The 25,092-nt window shown below is 49.3% G+C and overlaps 1 protein-coding gene across 2 annotated transcripts in view; it reads right to left on the bottom strand.

The window, feature by feature from the left end:
• Positions 1–25,092, bottom strand: part of PRKCB (protein kinase C beta) — a 259,786-nt gene that overhangs the window by 121,035 nt on the left and 113,659 nt on the right. For both annotated transcript variants that reach the window (XM_084819085.1, XM_084819084.1), the window contains exons 4-5: positions 4,348–4,459; positions 25–153 (exon numbers count right to left, since the gene is read on the bottom strand). In XM_084819085.1, the coding sequence (XP_084675211.1) occupies positions 25–153; positions 4,348–4,459 (241 nt within the window). The remainder of the gene's footprint in view (positions 1–24; positions 154–4,347; positions 4,460–25,092) is intronic.

Genomic DNA, 25,092 nt, shown 5'->3' with positions numbered 1-25,092 from the left:
GCAACCACAAAACCCCCAGCTCACCTATGACCGTGAGGACCTCATTTTCTATATCCGCCTTGATGTGTATCCGGCCTCGCCGCTCAGTGTGGTCTGTCCCACAGAGACTCGGTACATTCATCACGCAGCGTTTATGCACATTCATCATGCAGGCTGTTAGTATGAAAGAAAAGCTGTTAGTTCAAAAACAGAAACAACACAGTGTGTTTCATTCAGCCTCCTTTAGCAGGGGTACTGTTAAGGAGCGGAGGGGGTGTTTCTGAACATGTACTAGATAGTCCACCCCCCCAAGAAAAAGTCCTTCAAACCATCAGGTACCCAGAAGACCAGGTGGGTTCAAAGCCTGACCAACTCCTGGCCCACCTCATTTATTTCTACCAGCTCGTTCAAGATCCTCTTCCAGAGCCTCTTTACAATGGCACCTGAAAGACAATTCCCACATCCGTGTGTGTGTGGTGGAGGGGATGGGGGGAAGAGGATGCTAAACACTTCCATTAATAAATCACACCCCTGACAGGGTGACATTTAAGAGCCATCATTAAGGAGCAGCTCTTGCCTCCATCATCAGCTAGGTCTCGTACACTTGAGGGAACACTGCGGCCTCTTAAAGGCCAGCCCACACTGTTCCTTGCAGGGACAGGAGCCCCCTGCCCCCCGGGGGGCAGCATCCCTGCCTAGCTAGTTATCTTGAACACATATACCCCTCCCTTCAAAGGTCACCAACTGGACTCCTTTTTTCCTTCAAGGAAATTGGAGACTTCTCCCTCTGATTCTCCCTGCCTTTCTGTCTTTTCCACCAGCATCACTCCAGTTTTGAAGAGACAACTTCTGACATGTCCAGAACTTTGCAACTGTCACAGGGAGTCTTTCAGGATGCACGGATCCCCTCAGGTCAAGGGGAGGTATAGAGTGAACTAAAGAACTCAGAGCTCTCCCTGGCAGGGCTGTGGTATTGTACGTCTGTTCATACATTTACTTGAAAATAAAAATACTTATTTAAAAACAGAGGGAAAGAGAGAATCCTACAGGACATCAGCACAATAATTAAATGGCAGTGAATTATCCAAGAGGAATCTGACATCATGGCATCAGCTCTCATATGCAAGTATATTGCTGGATTTTTCTACTCTTGATGAATAGCAGCTGACTGTGCAAGCTCACTCCAGCAAAAAGGACTGTGTCTGATGTACTATGAGAGATCTACCTGTGATTTTATATCTGTGATGGTCCACTCGCACGTTCAAGTTGACATGCATGTGTGGTCCACTCTCATGGTATAGAAAACTAACAAAGGAGGGGCTATCGAGTTTATATTCACCTGAGTTGGGATCTCCTGAAGGCCGTGGGATGAGGTGGAGGCTCAAAAATAATTCACCCCCGGTTTTCAGCCAGAATTACCACTGGACACACCCCAACCAGCCCAGGAAGGTCAACTGGTTGCAACTTTACCATTGCATGATGCCCCTCCTCTCGATTACTGCATACTGATGTGTTTGTTTGTTAAGTGTGTATACCACCCAACTGCCAAATGCCATCAGGGTGGTTTACTATGCTAGCAAACCATAAAACACAAATAAAGTAAGAAAACCAAAAGCTCAAAGAAGTAAAGGGGAAAGGCTCCCTGTAACCGGGGAAAAGGATGCTGCATGGGGAAGTGGGTCTCCTGCATGCAAATTTCCTGTATCCCGGCTAAGTTGCAGGAGAGAAGGAGGCACTGGCTTCTTTCTCCTCTATCCACCTGCTGTTACTGAGGGAATCCTGGATTTCTCTTTTCCTTGGCTGACTAGTATGCTTGAATTCAACCGGTCACCACATCTGATCTGATCTTGCATCCCTTATGACTGCATCCTTGATGGCCAGCCACCTGCCATCAAGTGACATGGTAGCCGAGCTGATGTAAATGCCCTGCTGATGGAGGTCAGGGCCCGATTCACATTTGCAAATAATTCTGTTATGTTACCGACCTGAAGGGCTGAACAAACATGGGTAAAAGGGGAGCCCAAAAATTAGGCGAAAATCATGTATGGCATTTCATTGCTGTAAGAGGATCGCTGTAATTTACAAGGTGGCCGTTAGGTGTCTTCCTAAGCCTGATTCATGTGTCCTCATCAAAAAATCATTCTGAGATGTAGTAGCATTAGCCTATAGCATAGCCGGTCTGCCCATGGCAGCCTTCTAACCTGCTCACAATTCAGACTTTACCCCAAGAGATAACCATTTCTAGCATTCATTGTTGCAGAGGGAAAGCTCAAAGAACAAAGAGAAGGGCAAAACAAAAACCTTTGAAACAAGAGCAAAGGATTCTGCAGCAGGAAGTGGGTCTCTTGCATGCTAATTTCCTGTATCCCTGCTGGGTTGCAGGACAGGATGAGGCACTGGCTTCTTCCTTCCCTGTCCACTCACTGTTATTGAGAGAATCCTGGGTATCACTTTCCTTCGGCTGACTGATATGCTTGAATTCAACAGGTCACCCATCTGATCGGAGCTTGTAATCCCTTCTGGCTGCATTCCCACATCTCTGTCCCCCATTGACTCTGTTCTCTCCCTCCCTCCCTCCCCTCTCCTTCCATTGTCTCCTCCACCACTGGGACTTGAACTGCAAGCTCCTCAGGGCAGGAGCCTGTCCCTTTGCTTATGTATACAGATGGTGCTATATCAACAAACAGCAGCAGTAGCAGCTGCGAGGTGGCAATATTTCCTATAAAGAGCTGAGGCTCTTTAGCAAGGCAAAGTCACTACTGCATTATTTTGCCACACCAGCTCCGCAGAAGTAAGTACACACACGTCCTTCTCCAAAGGGTGTGGCGTCGAACAAGAATGGCCGGGAGAGCTGAAGCAGTGAGGCTGGCACCTGCTCCCGTCGCTCTCTGGGGAAGAGCTGCCTGGGGAGCCAGCCCTGGAGCAGAGAGAGCCTCTGCCCTTCCCCGGACCAGGGGGCTGCCCCCCCCCGGGGACCACTGTACGAAGGACAAAGGGAACAGAAACGGATGGGGCTGAGCCCAGGGCTCCGTTTTTCAGGGACCCTGCAGCTGCTTGCCTCCCTCCCTCCCTCTTTCTCTCCAACTGCATGCCCAGGACCAAGAGCCCTCGAAGACTGAGCTCTCCAGTCACAGCCACGCTCCGCCCCTCTGCCTCAGATCCTGCCTCCTGTCCGCACGGCTCCCGGGAGGTGCTGCTGCCCATTGGCCGTGAGGAGGGGACCTCAGACTCCTCCAATGAGCAGGAGGCCCCAAGGGGCATTCCCCTCACCTCCCCTGCCCCACCCTGCAGAGAGGCCAGTGACTGCAGCACGGGGAGCAGCCAGAGAGAGCCCTTGTCTTGAGCCGGGGAGCTTCCGAAAAGACCTCCCTGGCCTGGCTGTCCAAGCTGCCAGCCACTCCGGGTCACGCGGCGCTCCAGCTGCAGGGCCGCTCTCCACGGTGCTGAAATGGAGCCTAAAGTCCCTGGCTGTGACCGGCAGTGCTGGCCGTGGTCCTGAACCCTCTCTCTCCTGGGCCTGCTCCCATTGGTCGGCTCAGGGTGTGCCCCCTTGCCCGCGCAGATGACAGGGCTTCCCGAAGGTTCTCTGATGACACCCCCTCGATCCGAACCAGCCAACTGATGGGGAAGAGCAGGGCCCTTCCCCAGGGCAGTCCAATCCTCCCTGCCCTCCTGGCTTCCACGGCTGGTGCTGCCCTGCAAAATGTGGGCCCCGCCAGGGCTGAGCCAGTCAGGCTGAACCAGTGGATCACTGCAAGGTGCTAAGGGGAACTTTGTAACCACAGCGGGGTACAAACAACCCCCTTCTTTTAAAGAATTGTGAAGGGTGTTGCGGGGCTCTGTGGGCTGGCAGCCCTGGCAGCCACACACCCCTCCGCTGTCCATGCATTCAGTGCCCACGAGAAGGGCCTCTCTGCATGTGCTGACTTGCGCACACAGAGATACTTTACACAAGGGGGTATCCTGGCCCAATCAGGACCGCCCCCAAATGCATTGAGAATCTCTACACACACACCTTGGTATGTACAGAGAACCCCTTCCCACACGCACTAAACATGCAGGCAGCAGAGACAACCCCCCTCATACACCCTTTGAACACAGGGGGGGGGGGTGTGCATGAATCCCCTAAAGTCAGTTCCATGCCCAGTTCATCTACCTAAATTATGAAAAATTTAGATACACTGGGCAGTCTAGCCTTGGCTCAGGTATGCTAAATCCCAGCATTCCTCACCTAAGTAACTTGCTCAGTCCGCAGTGCTCTCATCTGATAAAAGAAGCTCACCAAGACATTGCCACACTCCCCCCAGAAGATGCGAATTGGACTAAAGACGCTTCAGTTGGGTTATATCTCGCCATCATTGAACTTACTGTCACATTTCATCCCCTGGTGGATAAGTCCATACAATAAGGATCCGCAGTGGTCACAGAAGGTGGGGCTGGAATATGTATGGATTTTAAACTTGTGTTTGCTCCGTGGGTCCTGGAGAGAAAAGGAAAAACACCAGAAAGGAATGGCTGATTAAGTACAGATCATAGTCACTGGGCTTTACTTAGAAATGCAAGTAATTGCACACAAATGTGCATGAACATTACTATGGTTATGATTATTTCTATCCTGCTTTTTATAATCTAGGGTATGTTTTTGTATATAACATACTTCTTCCCAGGAGATGGTGAGGATAAGATGAGATAACCTCGATCAGCCTGTGAGGTAGGTTAAGCAACATGGCCAAGGCCTTCAAGGAATGGTTCAGTGGGGATTTGAATCCAGGTCTTACCAGTCCATATCCAGTACTCCAGTCACTTCCAATACAGTGCTCAAGCAAAAGGCAGAAACATTTTGGTTCGCTGGTCACTTTGTCAGCACAAAAAAACTGCACCAATTAATTGTGTCCATTAAGCCCAAGACCTGCTGCAAGATATTCCCATTACTACAATGGGGAGCTGAACCCCAGAGGTAGAAACATGTCCAAGGCCGTTCTGGAAGTCCATTACTGAGCAGCTCCAGGCAGAGGCTGTAGGCAGCCATGCCCAAATCCAGACCTGGAGGGAATGTTCACTCCAGCACAACGGTGCTAATGCTTCAATAATGTTTTAAAATGCAGTACTGGTGAAAAGGCAGTACACAAAAGGCTAGACACAAAAACGGAATAGAGGCTATGGAAGGACAGGACTCTCCAGTGGTGGTGACCTGCAAGGTGTGTGCAATGTTTGCTTTCTTGCCTGAGAACAACATGGCCTACACCTGCAACAAGTGCAAGTTGATCACGCTGCTGGAGGAAAAAGTAAGTGGACTGGAGCGGTGACTGTCGACCCTCCGGGGAATAAGAGAAGATGAAGAGTTCTTGGACAGAATGGGGGAACTACAGCAGCAAAGGGAAGACCAGAAGCTTGAAGAGCAACAGCAAGATGAGGCAGTGGGAAATGCTGAGGAGAAGAAAAATGGAGTAGAGGATACTCCTTGGGAAAGGGTGACAGTTAGGAGAAGAGGAACTAGACGCCACTCTGCACCAGTGGAAGCAGTGTTGCTGTGGAACTGATTCCAGGTACTTGCGGAATGAGACTGGAGGACAGCCTGCAGAGGAAGAGTCACAGGGGAACCTACATGAGAGTGAGCAAGAGGCTGAAGGTTAGTCAAACAGAGGCGATGAAACCCAGGCCTACAACAAGAAGAAGAGAAGAGTAGTAGTAGTGGGAGACTCCTTGCTGTATGGGATAGAGACCCAGGTATGTCACGAGGACCCGTAGACTCACCAGGTATGTTGTCTCCCAGGAGGACGGATTAGAGACGTGACTGAAAAGTTGCCTGCACTCATAAAGCCCACTGACAGGTATCCCTTTCTTCTCATCCATGTGGGAACAAATGATACCACCAAGCAGAGCTACAAAGAAATCACGTCAGACTTTGAAGCTTTGGGAAGGAAACTCAAGAACTTTGTGGCCCAGATAGTTTTCTCATCCATCCTTCCAGTAGTTAAAAGAGGGATAGAAAGGGAATGAAAAATACTCTGGGTGAATGACTGGCTATGAAGGTGGTGCCGACAAGAGATATTTGGATTCTGGGACCATGGGCTATACTTCCTGGAAGATGGGCTGTTGGCAAGGGACGGGTTGCACCTCACAAAGGATGGGAAGAATGTGTTTGGCCACAGCATGAAGAACTTCATCAGGAGGGCTTTAAACTGGATCCTACGGGGAAGGGAGATGTAAAGTTGGGGGTAACGATGGACGAAGTCTCATGCAATGCAATGGAGGGAACAGCTCTAATAGCGCCCAATAATAGTCTTCAGGCACATGTAGAAAGGAAGCCAGACTATGAAGCACATGGTCTTCGATGTCTATATACTAATGCCCAGAGTATGGGAAACAAACAGAACGAACTCAAACTCTTAATACAGGAGGGAAATTATCACTTAATAGCTATAACTGAGACTTGGTGGGATGACTCTCATGACTGGAATACAGCAACTGAAGGATATAATTTGTTCAAAAAGAACAGGAGGAACAGAAAGGGAGGTGGGGTTGCACTGTATGTGAAAAATACATATCTCTGCACAGAAATACGGGAGGATGAGCTTGGTAGCCCCATCAAGAGCTTCTGGATCAAAATAAATGGAGCAAAGAATAAAAGCAACCTGATGGTCAGAGTCTACTACCGGCCACACAATCAAGGAGAAGACGAGGATGAAACTTTTGAAAAGCAAATAGCCAACGTTTTAAGGAAGCATGATGTAGTAGTAATGGGGGACTTCAATTTCCCCGATATTTGTTGGGAGACAAATTATGCAAAACATGGCCCCTCCAAGAAATTCCTGACTTGTGTGGCGGATAATTTCCTCCTACAGAAATTAGAGGAAGGAACTAGAGGATCGGCTATCCTTGACTTGATCCTAACCAACAGAGATGACTTAGTGTAATTGTTGTCGATCACAAGCTGAATATGAGCCAACAATGTGATGTGGCTGCAAAAAAGGCCAATGCTCTTTTGGGCTGCATTAATAGAAGCATAGCTTCCAAATCCCGGGAAGTACTAGTTCCCCTCTACTCAGCACTGGTTAGGCCTCATCTAGAGTACTGTGTCCAGTTCTGGGCACCACACTTTAAGAAGGATGCAGACAAACTGGAGAGGGTTCAGAGGAGGGCAACAAAGATGATCTGGGGACTGGAAACAAAGCCCTATGAAGAGAGACTGAAAGAACTGGGCATGTTTAGCCTTGAGAAGAGAAGACTGAGGGGAGATATGATAGCACTCTTCAAGTACTTGAAAGGTTGTCAAAGAGAAGAAGGCCAGGATCTCTTCTTGATCATCCCAGAGTGCAGGACACGGAATCATGGGCTCAGGTTACAGGAAGCCAGATTCCGGCTGAACACCAGGAAAAACTCCTGACTGTTAGAGAAATACGACAATGGAACCAATTACCTAGGGAGGTGGTGGCCTCTCCCACACTGGAGGCATTCAAGACGAGGCTGGACAGCCATCTGTCAGGGATGCTCTGACTTGGATTCCTACATTGAGCAGGGGGGTGGACTCGATGGCCTTGTAGGCCCCTTCCAACCCTACTATTCTATGATTCTATGATAGTGGATAAAGTAGCAGTTACAGGAACTCTGGGGGAAAGCGACCATGTTGTCCTTCAGTTCTTGGTTCTAAGGCAAGCAAAAGCCGAGTGTAGTCAAACGCGTACCCTGGATTTTAGGAAAGCTGATTTTAATAAACTCAGAACAATGATCAGCAAGGTCCCATGGCAAGCGACTCTAACGAGAAAAGGAGTCCAAGATGGGTGGGAGCTTTTAAAAAAGGAAATTCTCAAGGCACAATTACAAACAATTCCAACAAGGAGAAAAGGTGGAAGACAACAGAAGATGCCAATGTGGCTTCACAGAAAGCTTAGAGATGACCTGAAAACAAAAAAGGACACATATAGGAAGTGGAAAGAAGGCCAAGTAACAAAGGAAGAGTACAGGCAGGTAGCACAGAATTGCAGGGGTGGTGTCAGGAAGGCCAAAGCTGAGAACGAGCTGAGGTTAGCGAGGGATGCTAAAAGCAACAAAAAGGCTTTCTTCAGCTACATGCATGGTAAAAGACAAGAGGAAAGAAATGGTGGTTCAGCTGTTAAATAAGGATGGAAAAACGATAACAGAGGACAAAGAAAAGGCAGAGGTGCTCAATTCCTACTTTGGCTCAGTCTTCTCCCAAAAGAGGGTCTATAACCCCCTGGCAAAGGTGAAGTACATGCTGAAGGGGCAGGACTGCAGCTTGAGATCGATAGGCATATAGTCAAGGAACACCTAATTACTTTGAATGAGTTCAAATCTCCAGGGCCAGATGAACTGCATCCTAGAGTCATAAAGGAACTGGCAGAAGAACTCTCAGAACCACTGTCTATTCTCTTTGAGAAATCATGGAGAACGGGTGAAGTGCCAGATGACTGGAGGAGGGCTAATGTTGTTCCTCTCTTCAAAAAGGGTAAAAAGGAGGAACCTGGGAACTACAGACCAGTCAGTCTGACATCAATCCCTGGGAAAATTCTGGAGTAGATTATAAAGCAATCCATCTGGAAGCACCTTGAAAACAATGCAGTGATTACTCGAAGCCAACATGGATTTGTCAAGAACAAATCCTGCCAGATGAAGCTGATCTCATTTTTTTGATCAAGTAACTTCCCTTCTGGACCGTGGGAATGCTCCAGACATCATATACCTCAACTTCAGACATCATATACCTCGACTTCAGCAAAGCTTTCGACAAAAGTGCCCCATGATATCCTGATGAGCAAACTAGCTCAAACAAGCTAGATGAAACAACGATCTGGTGGATCCACAGTTGGCTACAGAATCGGTCTCAAAGAGTGCTGATCAATGGGACCTTCTCAAGCTGGGGAGAGGTAACGAGCGGGGTACCGCAGGGCTCAGTCCTGGGCCCAGTGCTCTTTAACATTATTAGTAATGACTTGGAGGAGGTGGTGCAGGGAATGCTGATCAAATTTGCAGATGACACAAAATTGGGCAGGATAGCTAATACTGTGGAAGACAGAAACCAAATTCAAAGTGATCTTGATAGACTGGAGTGCTGGGCAGAAAACAAGAGAATGACATTTAATAGGGATCAATGCCAAGTTCTGCACCTAGGAAAAAGAAACCAAATGCACAGTTACAAGATGGGGGATACATGGCTCAACAACACTACAAGCGAGAAGGATCTTGGAACTGTTGTCGATCACAAGCTGAATATGAGCCAACAATGTGATGTGGCTGCAAAAAAGGCAAATGCTATTCTGGGCTGCATTAGTAGAAGCATAGCTTCCAAATCCCAGGAAGTACTAGTTCCCCTCTACTCAGCACTGGTTAGGCCTCATCTAGAGTACTGTGTCCAGTTCTGGGTACTGCACTTTAAGAAGGATGCAGACAAACTGGAGAGGGTTCAGAGGAGGGCAACAAAGATGATCTGGGGACTGGAAACAAAGCCCTATGAAGAGAGACTGAAAGAACTGGGCATGTTTAGCCTTGAGAAGAGAAGACTGAGGGGAGATAGGATAGCGCTCTTCAAGTACTTGACAGGTTGTCACAGAGAAGAAGGCCAGGATCTCTTCTTGATCATCCCAGAGTGCAGGACACGGAATAATGGGCTCAAGTGACAGGAAGCCAGATTCCGGCTGAACATCAGGAAAAAGTTCCTGACTGTTAGAGCAATTCAACAATGGAGCCCATTCCCTAGGAAGGTGGTGGGTTCTCCCACACTGGAGGCATTCAAGATGAGATTGGACGGCCGTCTGTCAGGGATGCTCTGACTTGGATTCCTGCATTAAACAGGGGGTGGGACACGATGGCCTTGTAGGCCCCTTCCAACCCTACTATTCTATGATTCTATGAAGGCATATAGCACAAATTTAAAAACAAAAAACCAAATGGCTGAAATGGCACCAATGGGAAGATAACAGTACAGATGCGTGGCAATAGCTCAGCCACCAGCACACATGAAAACCACACCACAAAAAAGACAGAAGCATAGTTACACCTGCGGAGACAGCGGTATTGCTCTATTCTTTTTTTTCTTTTTTTTAACCATTTCATATAGCCTGAAAAAAGACTGAAGTAACAAGGAAGGAACATATGAGGATGGTGATCTGATGACACTGTCACGCAGATGCCCCGTAAAAAGTGAGTGACCCAAGTGTGGGAGTTCCACAGTGAATGCCCCAGCCAAGAGGCTTCACAAGGTCACCATCCATATTCCCATCTGGCATGCCATGGCAGCCCCCTTGCGAAGCCAGCTGGAGCAATCCAAGACACCCCACTGGCTCATTAGGAGGCTATGAGCATTTGCAAAAGACCTTCCTTGTTACTTCACTGAGGATACAAACTGAAAAGTTCTTGTAACTTCATTTGACAAAGAGCAGATCTCAAAATGGCTCACTTTTGACTCTCATTCTATTGTGTTCAGACCTATGAATTTAATGTCTGTTGTTGTTAGGATCACCCTTTTGGCTGAATCTCCATACCTAATGAGAAGTCAGAAAGGGTCTAGTGCCAGGAGAATCCACATCTAGGAACTGAGAAATTCCTAGCAGTTAAGCCACAATTGACTGGTACATGATATGCTGACTGGGAAAATCTTGTATGCCCAGCAGAAACATACTACAGAGGAACAGCACACATGGACTACTTGCAAGAGCTGCTGATCAGAGCACAGCGACTGCTCAAACAAACAAAACCTCCTGAAAACTTCACTGCGAGGGTGAACAGAGACGCATGAAAGGTCTTAGTTCACTAAAATCCTACTCAGGCAGGTGCGGGATAGGGGAAAAAGCATGCACACCTTTGAAGGTAGCAATGATAAAGGAAGACATAATGAGTTCAAGAACACTTGACTGGCTTAGCTGTTCATTAATTAATGAGTGCCATCAATATTCATGGTGCTTTGGAGTAACAGAAGAAAATAAATGGGATGCTCGCCTCTATGGGCTTACCACATAAAATGTTGACAGTGGCAGGAGACAAGGGGATGGAAAGGGTAGAAAACAGACAAGTGGAACAGGCAATGGAAGAAGTGGAAGAAAGGAAGAGGCGGCCAGGGGGACAAGGGATGAGGGTGAGCAAAGGCAGTTCTTCCTGCCAAAGGGTATGTTTGGAATGGAGATAAAGAGGACAGTGGGTCAGAGGCCAAAGGACCAGTGTATTGCAATGGTTCAGCTGTTGCACTAGGATTGGGGAGACCTGAGTTCAAATCCTTGCTCAAGTTGGACATAAAGCTCGTCTTGGGCTAGTCACTGTCTCTCAGCCTAACTGACTTCACAAGATAGTTGCAAGGATAAAATGGCTTGAGGGGGATCCTTGCACCCTGCCCTGGGCTCCTGGGAGGAAGGTCAGGATAAAAATGCAGCAGCAGCAGCAACAAACACTTCATGAGAGAAGTGGATTTGGGGTGGGATTTAAAGGAAGAGAGAGAAGCAGCTAAACAGGAGGGAATCCATTCTGTGGGCTTTCATGCTGATCAGCCTCAGCCTGCATTAATCAGTGCAATGCACTGTTCTCTCTCTGCTAACGAGTGACATTAGGGAGACGAGACTAATGGAACTTCACTTAATTCAATCTGCTTAAGTGCATCACATTGGGCATGGGTTTTGGCAAAGTTAATTGCATCGAAAAATGAAAAGGCTTCACCCTGAAGCAAACCTCTTTCAAATTCATAAATGCTCAAAAGATGCTCCTTTTAATGGCTGGGCTGGCAGCTGGATAATGAGAAGCCAGAGAAAATGGGGGTTAACAACAATTAACCTGTCGTCAGCAAACCTTCAGATACCAAAAGAACATTCATTAAGCAATATCATATATTGAGAAATCTCTGCTTCCAAAGGCAATGGAAATCTTTACTAGAAGGAATTCAGAGCAAGCTATATGCTTACACGCCAATTCTTGAATCTGGTTGAAAGATCACAGGCAAAGTTTTGGTTGACCACCAAGTGCCCGCTGGTTGCTTCTTGCAAAGAATGCTGGACTAGATGGACCATGCTTGGGTCCAGGAAGGCACTTCTTACGTTCCCAGGCAAGAAGGCACTGATTAGCAAAGCCTTCGCTGTTCAGAGGTCCCGAGTGTATCCTCCTCCTGCTTTGCAAATGTTAAACCCACGGCACTTGGGCCGGCCCAAGACATTTTGTTGCCTGAGACAGCGGACAAGATGGTGTCCCTTCTTGTTCCATGAACAAGCCCAACTGGCAGTGGAACTTTACTTCAACACTGGCAATGGGGCAGGGTCCTCCACCACCCCTGAGAGCAGCAGGCTATGGCTTTCGTGGTGCAGGGCAGGCTGCAGGGAAGCTCTGCCCTCCAGCACTTCACTGCTGCCCCCTCCCCCAACATCCCCTGCCTGACGTGGCCACCTCCCTCTGCCAAATGGTAGGACCGGCTTTGGCCAGTGGATTACAAGGAGTCTAGAGGGGGAAAAGGCAGCCCAGCCATGTTTTAAATGTGCTGCTCAAAAATGCCATGCTCTAGGGATGTGGGGAAGCTGTGCTCACTAGAAAGCTGAGTTCTGGCCAGGGCTGGCCTGAGGATCAGCGGCGCCCTGGGCGGGGAGGGCCTTTGGTGCCCCCCTCCCACAGTCAGTTTTGCAGGGCCACACAGGGGACAGATGGGGCCTGGTGGAGGTGTGATGTCCACTGAGAATGACGTTGCTCAACACCTGGATCTCTCAGCCACTGTGCCTCAGTTTGCACAAGCCAAAGTTCGGAAAGCCACATTCTGAGCAGGGGCAGCGCACTACGCAACACAGCAGGACTATCACAGGTTTTACTTATATTTTCTTGCTTCGTAGCGGTTCCTATCTTTTGGTGAGCATTCTTTATTTTAGAATACCCATTATTTTTATCTTTAAAAATAATAAAGAAAAGTTACAAAAAACAAAGGTAGCCAGGTGACCTCTTACAGCTTACGGTTTTATTTTATTGTTATTTATATACTGCTTATAGTGTTTACAGTATTTGAAGTGAGTGCTTCGTAACATTGCCTCAAAGCAAAGCTGTCTTCCACTGATTTTTACCTAGCACAAATGACATCAAAGAGGAAACTGAAAAAGAAATACTTTAAAGCTAATTGAAGGAAGATCATTTTTGTAGTTCGTATGCAAACAACCTGTAGAACCTTGAAAGAAAGGTCGCGGACACTTGCTCTTTGGCACCCTCGCTCACTGCGGACAGCACATTCAGAAACACAGCCTCTGAGCACAGCTGGCCCCCCACCCGAGCTCAGCTTGGTGCCCCGGGCAACTGCCCAGCTCACCCACCCGTACGGACGGCCCTGGTTCTGGGGGGAGGTTCCACCCTTAAAGGCAGCCTAAACATAATTTTAAATACAACCCCCACACACAAGGAATGGGCTCCACTTAACGGCCCTCTCCAAAGGGTGTCTGTTGAAAAGGACCATAGAAACTCACCTTGACTTCTCCAAAGATCACAGACCTCCAACATCTCCCTCCTTGGGACAGGTTCCAAGAGTCCACGTTTGTATTTGTGTGCGTGCGTGTATCACCCCATAGCATCTCCCCCTCCCCTCCCTGCACTATGTTTGAGCTTCCAAACGATGTTTGTGATGTGGCATTGTGGGGAGGGGGCTAGTTTGGGGGGGGGAGTCATCTCAGTGCACATGTTCGCGGGCACACGCACGCACGCACACACGCCCTTGGCTGTGTCTAGCACAGCTCTTTGGATCCAAACAGCTACATCCTCGCTGACTGGCTGCCAACACAGCCTGCAGGCAACAAAGGAGCATTTCAACGTGGCGGGAAGAAACAGCCGCAGTTGGGGCCAGTTCACACGTTACAAGGCGGCAGCCCTGGACTGGTTCCTGGGCATCTGCACACAAGGGGCTGTGGCCCCAGCCAACATCGCCTTCTCACGTAACCCATGGAGGCCATGCAGCTCCCTGCAGTCCCCTGCACCAAGGCCCCCTTTCCCAAGGGAGGTGGCAGAAAGGAGGAGGAAGGGAGAGTTCCAAGGCAGTTGAAGGGCAGAATGGGAAAAGTTCCGAAGGACTGTAACGCTGACTGGGGATTGACGCTGCATAGGTTTGTTAATTATTCATTTTTTCAATAATTATTTATAAGTGCCTCTTTTATCCCTTGAGTATAATTACTACCTGCTGGGATGTTGAAGCTAAGGGAGGAAAAGGACCCCCCTTGGCATCAACAGGGGGCTGGCCCCCATCCGAAAGAGGCAGCTGGCAAGGGCTCCTGGACAGTATTGCCCTCACACATGCATTTGCAAAGATGTGCCTGTCTCATCCACACATTACGTTCCGGAAAGCATCATCTGTGATGTGGGCTCTCATCCCAAGGCAAATCCCAGGGCACAGGAGGTCACATCTGCTGGATTTTTAAGCCAAGAGGACATTAAGTAAGCACAGAGAGAACTGCAAAGCCATTTTCTTAGGGGCTTTCTGGAGAAGAACAACACTGAAGAACAGACAGCGCAGGGGTGACGGATTCTTGGGAAGGAAACTCCAGGGGAGCTCCACCCCAAGGGGAAGTGATCTCACACCTGCACGTTATAAAGAGCCTCGATCCATCTTGTACAAGGACACCCCGAGTCTCCCCAGTCTCGTCTCCTCCAAAGGAATCTGACTCGCCAAAGACTTTGAACTTCACACAGCTGAGAGAAGGGGTTAAAAAAGAAGAGGCTTCTGCCTTCTGCCTCTTTTCACACTTGAGTCCTTGCATCCCCACAAAGGCCAAGCATAACTAGGGGTGGGGGAGTGGGGAGAGCACCTTTCCTCCCAGCAGAGAGCAGAGCAGTATTGCCAACAAGTGGACCCAAGCAGGGATGCTGCATTTTGCTGTATGAGCCCAGCTTTGCTTTGCCCTAGGCCAAACCAAGCTGCTCCCCTTTCTCTCCATCTTCCCACGGCTCTCTCCTACCCTGGAGGCTGGCTGGCACTCACTCGCATTTGCCCTGATGCTTCCCATCATGGCTGTTCAGGTCTGCTGCAGTGCTGAGTTATTTATCTCCTTGGCGGTGAGGGACAAAGGAGGAGGGGGTCCTAGAGCAGGCATGACACTCTCACGGCTTGGATTCCGCTCTCTAGCAACGAGAAGGGCAGGAACCATGCAGGGGCTCATGTGTCCCCATTGGGGCTTGGTCGGAGCAGGGGTGCAGTGGGGCACAGCCCCAGAACTCAGGTGCCAAGCCACAGTTCAGCCCCGGGGAAAGGGGTCATAATGAAGAGCCCCTGGCCATAAGCACAGCACCTACTCTCACTCGTTTGGGGTGAAGGGGTGGTGCTTCCAGACACACTTGAGCTCCAGCACTTTTTTTTGGGAAAGAGGATATTACTCACAGGAAAGGACCTAAGCTCTGGATCCTTCTAGCAAACATGGTGAGCAAACAGCCTGAGAGCCCCGTTCCTCCAAGCACTCCGTTGTTACAGAGGAGTTCAACAGCGGTTGCAGCTTGAATCTCACAGCATGCTCCAAAGATGAGCTCCCTGTGAGGTCTCCCAAGCCCCACAGTCAAGCTATGGTGGGCACGGGAGGTAGAGCCTTCAGTATAGGGTGATGGATGTACTCAGTCAGAAGGTAGCTGTCTTCTCCTAGGACAGGGATGTGGAAGCTTTTCCTGCAGAGGGTTCACATGACCTTGGTTAGAACTTGTTGGGATCCACATTCCAGAAGTGGGTGTGGTCAGAGCCAAAAGTTGATGGGCCAGAGCAAGTGACCTTGGCAAGTGCAGGGCACAAGCCTGTATGCACACAGACACAAACTCCTATTCATACGCATCCGTACACACACACAGTGTGCAAGGTGCTGCGTTCCATGGCAGGTTTTCCGAGCTTCTACATTTGCGTGCCAGCCTGCCTCTCCTCTTGCTTTCATTCTCCTCACTTTTACAGAAGTGGGGGGGGGGCAGAGAGAACGTGTGCATGCAGATGCACGCAGGCCATCAGTCTCACACGGGAGTGTGGGAAGCTGACTATGGCATGTGGCAGCTGGAGCATCAACGGGCGGGGTGGGAGGCATGGACTAGGGAGAGGGGGCAGCCTGGGGAGACCTCCACCGTCCGGATTTTGAGGCCTAGTGGTCCAGATTTGGGCCACGGTGCAGAGGTTCCTCACCTCTGTCCTAGGACATTGCCATTCCGCCCTGCCAGGGACTCCCGCATGAAACCACAGCAGAGGAAGCTATCTGGAGGTATCATCTGTGTCCTACGCTTCCCCTTTTGGGTGCTCTCTAATCCTTGTTGTGTTTCTTGAAAACTGGAGTGATTGTCAAACATTCTCAGTGTTAAGGAGATGCAACTATTTCTGAAGCATGGGTTGGCAACTTGCAGCAACACCCAGTCCCGTCCCCCCGCTCCATGAAACCTGTTGTTGTTTTTCAGTCGTTCAGTTGTGTCCGACTCTTCATGACCCCATGGACCAGAGCACGCCAGGCCTTCCTGTCCTGCACTCTCTCCCGGAGTGTGCTCAAGTTCATATTCGTTGCATCGGTGATGCTATCTAGCCATCTCATCCTCTGCCGTCCCCTCCTCCTTTTGCCTTCAGTCTTTCCCAGCATCAGGGTCTTTTCCAGAGAGTTTTCTCTTCGCATTAGGTGGCCAAAATATTGGAGCTTCAGCTTCAGTATCTATCCTTCCAATGAACACTCAGGGTTGATTTCCTTTAGGATTGACTGATTTGACCTCCTTGCAGTCCAGGGGACTTGTAAGAGTCTTCTCCAGCACCACAGTTCGAAAGCATCACTTCTTCGGTGCTCAGCCTTCCTTATAGTCCAGCTCTCACAGCCATACATTACTACTGGGAAAACCATAGCTTTGATTAGACGGACCTTTGTCGGCAAGGTGATGTCTCTGCTTCTTACTATGCTGTTTAGGTTTGCCATAGCTTTCCTCCCAAGGAGCAAGCGTCTTTTAATTTCATGGCTACAGTCACCGTCTGCGGTGATCTTGGAGCCCAAGAAAGTAAAATCTGTCACTGCTTCCATTTCTTCCCCTTCTATATGCCAGGAAGTGATGGGGCCAGATGCCATGATCTTCGTTTTTTTAATGTTGAGTTTCAAACCAGCTTTTGCACTCTCCTCTTTCACCCTCAACAAGAGGCTCTTTAGATCCTCTTCGCTTTCTGCCATTAGGGTGGTATCGTCTGCATATCGGAGGTTGTTGATAATTCTCCCAGCAATCTTAATTCCGACCTCTGATTCATCCAACCTGGCATTTCTCATGATGTACTCTGCATATAAGTTAAATAAGCAGGGTGACAATATGCAGCCTTGCCGTACTCCTTTCCCAGTTTTGAACCACTCGGTTGTTCCATGTCTGGTTCTTACTGTTGCTTCTTGACCCTCGTACAGGTTTCTCAGGAGACAGGTAAGGTGGTCTGGTACTCCCATCACTTTAAGAATTTGCCACAGTTTGTTGTCATCCACACAATCAAAGGCTTTAGCGTAGTCAATGAAGCAGAAATAGACGTTTTTCTGGAATTTTCTTGCTTTCTCCATGATGCAGCGAATGTTGGCGATTTGATCTCTACTTCCTCTGCCTCTTCGAAACCCAGCTTGTACTTCCGGTAGTTCTCGGTTCGCATACTGCTGAAGCCTAGCTTGTAGGATTTTGAGCATCACCTTACTGGCATGTGAAATGAGCGCAATTGTGCGGTAGTTTGAACACTCTTTGGCATTGCCCTTCTTTGGAATTGGAATGTAAACTGACCTTTTCCAGTCTTGCGGCCATTGTTGAGTGTTCCAAATTTGTTGGCATATTGAATGCAGCACTTTAACAGCATCATCTTTTAGGATTTTAAATAGCTCAGCTGGAATACTGTCATCTCCGCTAGCTTTGTTGTTACTAATGCTTTCTAAGGCCCACTTGACTTCACTCTCGAGGATGTCCGGCTCAAGTTCAGTAACCGCACTGTCATGGCTATCAGGGACATTCAGATCTTTCCTGTATAGTTCTTCTGTGTATTCTTCCCACCTCTTCTTAATCTCATCTGCTTCTGTTAGGTCCCTGCCTTCTTTGTCCTTTATCATGCCCGTCTTTGCACAAAACGTTCCCTTGAGATCTCCCATTTTCTTGAAGAGATCTCTAGTCTTTCCCATTCTGTTGTTTTCGATTTCTTTGCATTGTTCATTTAAGAAGGCCTTCTTGTCTCTCCTTGCTATGCTCTGGAACTCTGCATTCCGTTGGATATATCTTCCCCTTTCTCCCTTGCTTTTCGCTTCCCTTCTTTCCTCAGCTACTTGTAAAGCCTCATCGGACAGCCACTTGGCTTTCTTGCATTTCTTTTTCTTTGGGATGGATTGAGTTGCTGCCTCCTGAACAATGTTATGAACCTCCGTCCATAGTTCCTCAGGCACTCTATCAGGTCGAATCCCTGAAATCTATTCCTCACCTCCACTGTATATTCATAAGGGATATGATTTAGGTCATACCTGAATGGTTTAGTGGTTTTCCCTATGTTCTTCAATTTAAGCCGAAATTTTGCAAGCAGCAGCTCATGATCTGAGCCACAGTCAGCTCCAGGTCTTGTTTTGACTGACTGTATAGAGCTTCTCCATCTTTGGCTGCAAAGGACATAATCAATCTGATTTCGATATTGACCATCTGGTGATGTCCATCTGTAGTCGTCTCTTGTGCTGTTGGAAAAGAGTGTTTGCTATGATCAGCGTGTTCTCTTGGCAAAACTCTATTAGCTTTTGTCCTGCTTCATTTTGTACACCAAGGCCATGCCTGCCTGTTATCCCAGTGATTTCTTGACTTCCTACTTTAGCATTCCAATCCCCTATGATGAAGAGGACATCTTTTTTTGGTGTTAGTTCTAGAAGGTGTTGTAGGTCTTCATAGAACCGATCAACCTCAGCTTCTTCGGCATCAGTGGTTGGGGCATAGACTTGTATTACTGTGATGTTGAATGGTTTGCCTTGCATTCATACTGAGATCATTCTATCATTTTTAAGATTGTACCCCAGTACTGTTTTTCCCGCCTTTTTGTTGACTATGAGTGCTACTCCATTTCTTCTAAGGGATTCTTGCCCACAATAGTAGATATGATGGTCACCTGAATTAAATTCGCCCATGCCTGTCCATTTGAGTTCACTGATTCCCAAGATGTCGATGTTCAATCTTGCCATCTCATGTTTGACCACCTCCAGCTTACCTTGATTCATTGATCTGACATTCCAGGTTCCTAAACAATATTGTTCTTTACAGCATCGGATTTTCTTTTCACCACCAGACACATCCACAGCTGAGTGTCCTTTCGGCTTTGGCCCAGCCGCTTCACTCTTTCTGGCGCTACTTGGAAATACCCTCTGCTCTTCCCCAGTAGTATATTGGACACCTTCTGACCTGAGGGGCTCATCTTCCGGTGTCATATCTTTTAGCCTTGTGATATGTTCCATGGGGTTTTCTTGGCAAGAATACTGGAGTGGGTTGCCATTTCCTTCTCCAGTGGACCACATTTTGTCAGAACTCTCTGCCATGACCTGTCCGTCTTGGGTGGCCCTGCACAGCATAGCTTATGGCTTTACTGAATTACGCAAGCCCCTTCGCCACAACAAGGCAGTGATCCATGAAGGGGATGAAACCTGTAGGCTCCATGAAAATCCTAGGGTCCTTCCTTCCTTCCTTCCCTCCCAATATCAGGGACCAGATGTGCTCTCTTTCTGCACACCCAGGGCGTGCAGGGATCCTGGGCCTTCTTGAGGCTGGGCTGACCTTTGGGACCTGCCCAGAAGTCTGGCAGAGACTGCCCGGCACAGGGACCAAGGCAGGCTCTGCAGCTTTTCCCCTCTACCTTCTGGCAATGACACAGGGATCTCCCACAGAAAAGAGACAAAATCACGCTTTCGCCAAAGGCTTCCTGCCTGCTTGCCTGTCTTCCCAGGGCTCCTTCACACGGGGCTTTTATCCTGCTATGGAGATTGCTTACTCGCAGAAGTTTGAGGGTCCTACACACCACGCGGCCCTCCTCCAGGGCACCTCTGGCTCTTTGTGAGCTCTACCGAGTTGTTTTCCATGACAACGAAAGTCCAGCATTTTCCCTCCTCTCACCATGGAGTCGATAAAAATGAGGGTGTACTGTTTAAAGCCCCTTTATTGCAACTAAAACAACAGCGCCACCTAGTGGCTTTGTAATGAAACACATAGAAGCATAGAGTTCTTTAAAAGCCTCGTAGAAAGGACCCGATCTAATCCCACAAAGATTCCGGAAGCAGAAGCCCTGGTAAATTGCAGGATTTTTAGCCGTGTGTGATGAAGCCCCCAGTCTCCAGGTGGCATTCTGTCATCAAAGGAATACAAAATGAGGCAGGACTGTGAGAACTACACAAGCCCGGGAGTCCCACCAGGCAGTCGTCACAGTGTTTGACTCACAGCCTCTCTGGCTTTTCATGCAACATGCAGGGAATGCATGGAAAGGGACACAGCATTTCGAAGTGAAGTGCACACACAAAGGACTGACTGGAACACAGACCTGGCCATACTTGTGGGGAGTGGTGGAGGCCACCCTGTCAACTGGGTGACTCTCCATTCTACCATCTTCTAAATGGCATCCAGGATTTCAAACTGGTGAAAGAGACATTGCTCAATTCATGTGCATTTGCTGCCTTAAACAGCCAATGAAAGTTCAATTCAGCACATACTCTCTCTGCAGAAAAAAATGAGAGCACTGAAGAGCTTTTAATATGGCCATTCTTCCAAAGGACTATTTATGGAACACATTTGCTTTTTGAGAATTCTTTAATTGACAGAGTGCCAACGGGAGGCTTGGGAGGGAGGGAGGTGAAGGGTGCAGATCCCATGGGAGCAGGTGGGGTGTGTATATGTGCTTATCCCCGCATATAAAGCAGAGATGGGCAATATAGACTAAAACAGGCCTGTTCGTGACTGACCATTCCACTTTGGAAGACAACCAGTGCAATTGTATGCAGGTCTGCTTATTGGCATAACACATTCTGGGAGCACTGTGACCACTGATCTATCATGTTTTTCTGTGGGATCTTCCTGGATAGGTTCTGCTTACCACCCTGCCTAAGGCCAGGGTTTGCATGCCTCATTTCAGCAAGCCTCCCCATTAGTCAGGTGAAACATATGAAGGATAGAAAGGGAAACAGACCCAGGGCAGAGTGTCTGTCACGATTCTGCAGGCAGGCAGAAAATCCTCCAAATATGGCCTTGGCCACCAGGTTCAGCTTCCTAAGGACCTCAGGTTTCATTTTCCAAAACAGCAAGTTTCTGGACCTGGCAGTCACAGAGATATGATTGGAAGTGTGTGGGGTGAAGACACACACAGAGAAGTTGCTGAATCAGGTTTCTAGTGTGTCTGTGTGTGTGTGTGTGGGGAGTCCTATTATAGCTCCTTGCCCCACCTCATGCTATAAATAAGAAAAGAGTAGAAGGAAGGGACACCAATGCACGTCTGCTTGGTTTGCGTAATGTATCCAGGGGCAAATCAAGTTCTTCTTACTTCAGAATTTGGGCAATGATGGTGCAGAATTCTTTGCTAAAGTATAAAGCACTTTACAGCGCCCTGATTTATACCCCTCCCCCCATTTCCAGTAGCCGGCAGAAAGGCTGTGGAGGTGGTCCGGACTCCCAGCAGCCACAGCAGGACAGTAAACTCTGGGAAGAGTTGAGGAGCAGAAGTTCCGAGTTTGGGCAGGGCCCGGAATGGCTCCCGCCTGGTGTCCACAAGTCATGCTGAGCTTGCGTTGAGAGGAAGCCCAGGCTGAGAGGAAGGCTGTCCCCGGACGCATCCCTGCCGCCAGCTGGGGGGTGTCTGGTGGGGGAGCTGGCTAAGGGCTGGTCAGAGCTGGGAGCTGCAGCTCCTAGAGCTGGACTGGCCAGAACAGTGACATAACCCCCTTGTTTTTTAAAGTAACAGAAACCATAAATTATCATCTGCCTTGTTTTATTCCTTTTAAATAAAATATCTCACATCCTTATTTACTTTACTTGTAACTCTGATCTGTTTGTCTCACGCCTAATAACTCATTAAAAATAGCTCATTTAAGAGACTTGAGGTCTGCGAAGCATCTGGAAGTACAGCATGTGTGTGTGTGTGGGGGGGTCTTCTGTACTCCCTATCCAAATTATACACCGAGGAAATGGCAATGTTCTGGAGCATGTGTGTGGGGAAATCAGAGCTGCACCATCAGGCTGAAGTTTGGGTAGCCAGTTTGGCTGCCTCATTGAATAAAGAAGCAGGAAGACAATTAAATGCAGAGCAATTGTTAATCAGATTAAAATGTGGCATGTTGGTAACATTCATGTCACAATGCATCCCTGTCACAGAGAAAGCAATAAAGCAAGATGTTATATTCCCTTTGGAAACATATTACAATGTTCACATGCCTATTTCAGAGCAAACAGTTCCTCGTAATAACCCATCCTGCAACAGAAGCTGACAAGATATTTAGACCAGGAGAGAAAGTGTCAGGAATAGAGGCCACAGAAAAATTACATCACCGCCCTCGCCGGGAGTGCTTCAAACACCTGTCCAGAATCCTCTTCCTGGCCACCCTGGCACAGGGCACAGGGCCCCCCGCACTCTTTGCCACTTTCATACGGGATGACTGACGCGCAGCCCCTCGTCTGCATGGCCAGGCTGGGGCCTCTCCAGCCCAGAGCGCTGCACTGGGGCAGGGCGGGGCGGGGCCAGAAGTGCCTCAAGCGGCAGGTCCTTCGGGAGGCCTCCTCCTCCTGCTGATCACAGGGAGCAACGGTCCCCAAGGCCTGCAGGAGGCCCGGTGGCCTGAGCCCCTGCAGCCTGCAAGGCCCGAGCGCTGGCGCATGGGTCCTCCGCAAGAGCAGCTCCTCAGGGGCCCTCTTCTCTCTTCCAGAGGCATCCTTGGACTTGCAGAATGCCCCGCGGCTGCCTGGAAGCTTGACGGTCCACCTCCGGCAGCATTTTGTCCCCCTGGGCGACTCCAATATCAGGAACCGAGTGCACTCTCTGCAGGCCTTTGGGGCCTGTCCAGAGGGCTGGAGGGGCTGCCCAGCACAGTGACTAGGGCACCTTCTGCCTTCCTGCAGTGAACCTGGGATCTCCCACTGGAAAGAGGGAAGAGACCAGCTCTCCGCAGGCACATCCTATGTGCTTTGCTACAGGGCCCTACAGAAGGGCAGGGATCTGCCCTCTGCACGCTGTTCTGAGAGGTCTCCACCCCTCATTCTACAGTTCAGGCACAGAGGAGGAGGAGGAAGTCAGGTGGAGGAATGAAGCACCTTCCTTGCTCCTAGGTCAGCCCCTGACATTCATGTTCCAGCCCCGCACAATACAGGCTTGGGTGAATTAAACCTTCCTCTAGAATAACACCTCAGCCGCCATTGCCTGCAAGTGCAAGAGCATCTCCCCGGCTGGATTTCACATCAGACTTCATGGCCGCCTGCCTGACCTGTCGAAGCCCCAGGGCTCCCCTTGGTCCTGAAATGTTCTCTGTGTCCCCCTCCTTCCAAGCCAGCCTTTAGCTACAGAGGAAGCCTGTGGGGTGTCTTGGGCTCAAAAGCAGACTGACAGAGCAGCTTTGACATGCTGGAGTAGGGAAGTGCTTCCCAATGGTCTGAGCCCAGGCAGGCAGCATAACGGAAGGGACAGGCTGTCCAGGCAGTTCTGCTTTAAACGGGCTGCAGGGCTGCGCAGAATGCGTGAGACGGCTGTTTAGGTGCTTGAGCACCGGTTCAAGCTGAGGAATCCATATTTCAGCTTGTGCAGGTTGACTTCTCCCCTTGGTCTTACAAGGGGGTTGTTCATTTTTATTCCTTTCCACCTGCATCAGAGACTCTGGAGCTTCAGCTGGTGTGACGCCGAGGCAAAGCCTTGTAAGCTACCATGGGCTGCAGGTGCTACGAAACATCGCTCAGGTATGGAAGGGAGCAGAGGTGTGCAACATCACCCCATCTGACTGACACACACTGTGAGGACTCTGAACTGGCCAGGCCTGGTACAAATCAACCATCTTCTTCTATAAACAGGAGCCTTGCTCCGTTGCCTGGTCAACAGAAATGCAGCTCCTGCCACTTCAAGCTCAGCCCCAGAACTGTGGGGAGAATGCATGCGCAAGACCAGGATGCAACTATGACTGCCCACAACGCCCCCACATCCCACCCCAAAGGCTCATGGAGGGGAAGGAACGTGTGGGAAGAGCCACAACGACCTCAGTGGCTGCTTGTCCCCGTGCCCTGGGCTTCCACTGTGTTCCTAGCTAGATTCCATTCAGGCGCCTGGTTCTACCTCCTGGGCCCAGCAAGCCAGAAATGTGCTTATGCCCCATCTGGAAGGCGTCTTGTGGCCCTCCACACGCCAAGCCAAGGCCGTGGGCAGCTAGAGCTGAATCCAGACCTTCAGCTCAGAGACCCGGAAGCCTGAGCACATGCACAGTCCACGAGACCCCGAGGATCCTGGCACGAGGAGGCCTGGAGTGACTGAGGCTGGCTAGGGCTGCTGCGGGGGTGGCCATGTGTCTTCCCTTGCAAAAAGCAGTCCTCTCTTTGAACAGCTGTCCAGTCCAAGGCCAGTTTGAATGATGCGGAACCATAAGAAGGGGGTTCCAGGGTCCAGAGGTTGCCCATCAGGAGTCTGCATCCAGACAGCAGACAGTGCAGCAGGTGCATGGGCTCATCGCCTGGTCACAGTTCTCCCTGCTGTGGTGAGATGTGCGGTATTTCTGTTTAATTTACAGTCATTATTTCCAATTTTACAGCTGATCAATTAGCATACATAAATGATATGTGAATCTGTGTCCTCTTTTGTCCTCTTTTTTGCTCCTGCAAAATTGGCCTCCCTTGTTGCTGCCTCGTTTTCTGCACCTGCTCCCCCGTGCTCTTAACGGGAGCCTGGCATGCAGAAGTTCGGCAGGTAAAGCCTTACCCATCAGTTTTCCTGCATGCCAGCAAACGTTTTGCCTGCTTCGTTATTGCCCATCAGCAGAATGGGCAGAAATGCCCATTTTGCCATCATCAGAGGAGGAACAGGGACAGTAAAACATCAGAATGCCTCCCTCTGATTTGCAACTCTTTGGTGTTCTGGACAGCCCCCTGTGTTTCAGGTGCAACTCCTTCTGCCAAAGTAATCCTGCCACAATGCACCAGCCAGGGCCCAGCACGCAATGCACAACAGTGACACATTCT

The sequence above is a fragment of the Heloderma suspectum genome, chromosome 12 (assembly GCF_057233095.1).
Source record: "Heloderma suspectum isolate Gila_16-S chromosome 12, 16-S_ref, whole genome shotgun sequence".
In the NCBI taxonomy this organism is placed as follows: Eukaryota; Metazoa; Chordata; class Lepidosauria; order Squamata; family Helodermatidae; genus Heloderma; species Heloderma suspectum.
Note: the sequence above shows the minus strand (reverse complement) of the source record. Positions and strands in the feature narration are given on the sequence as shown.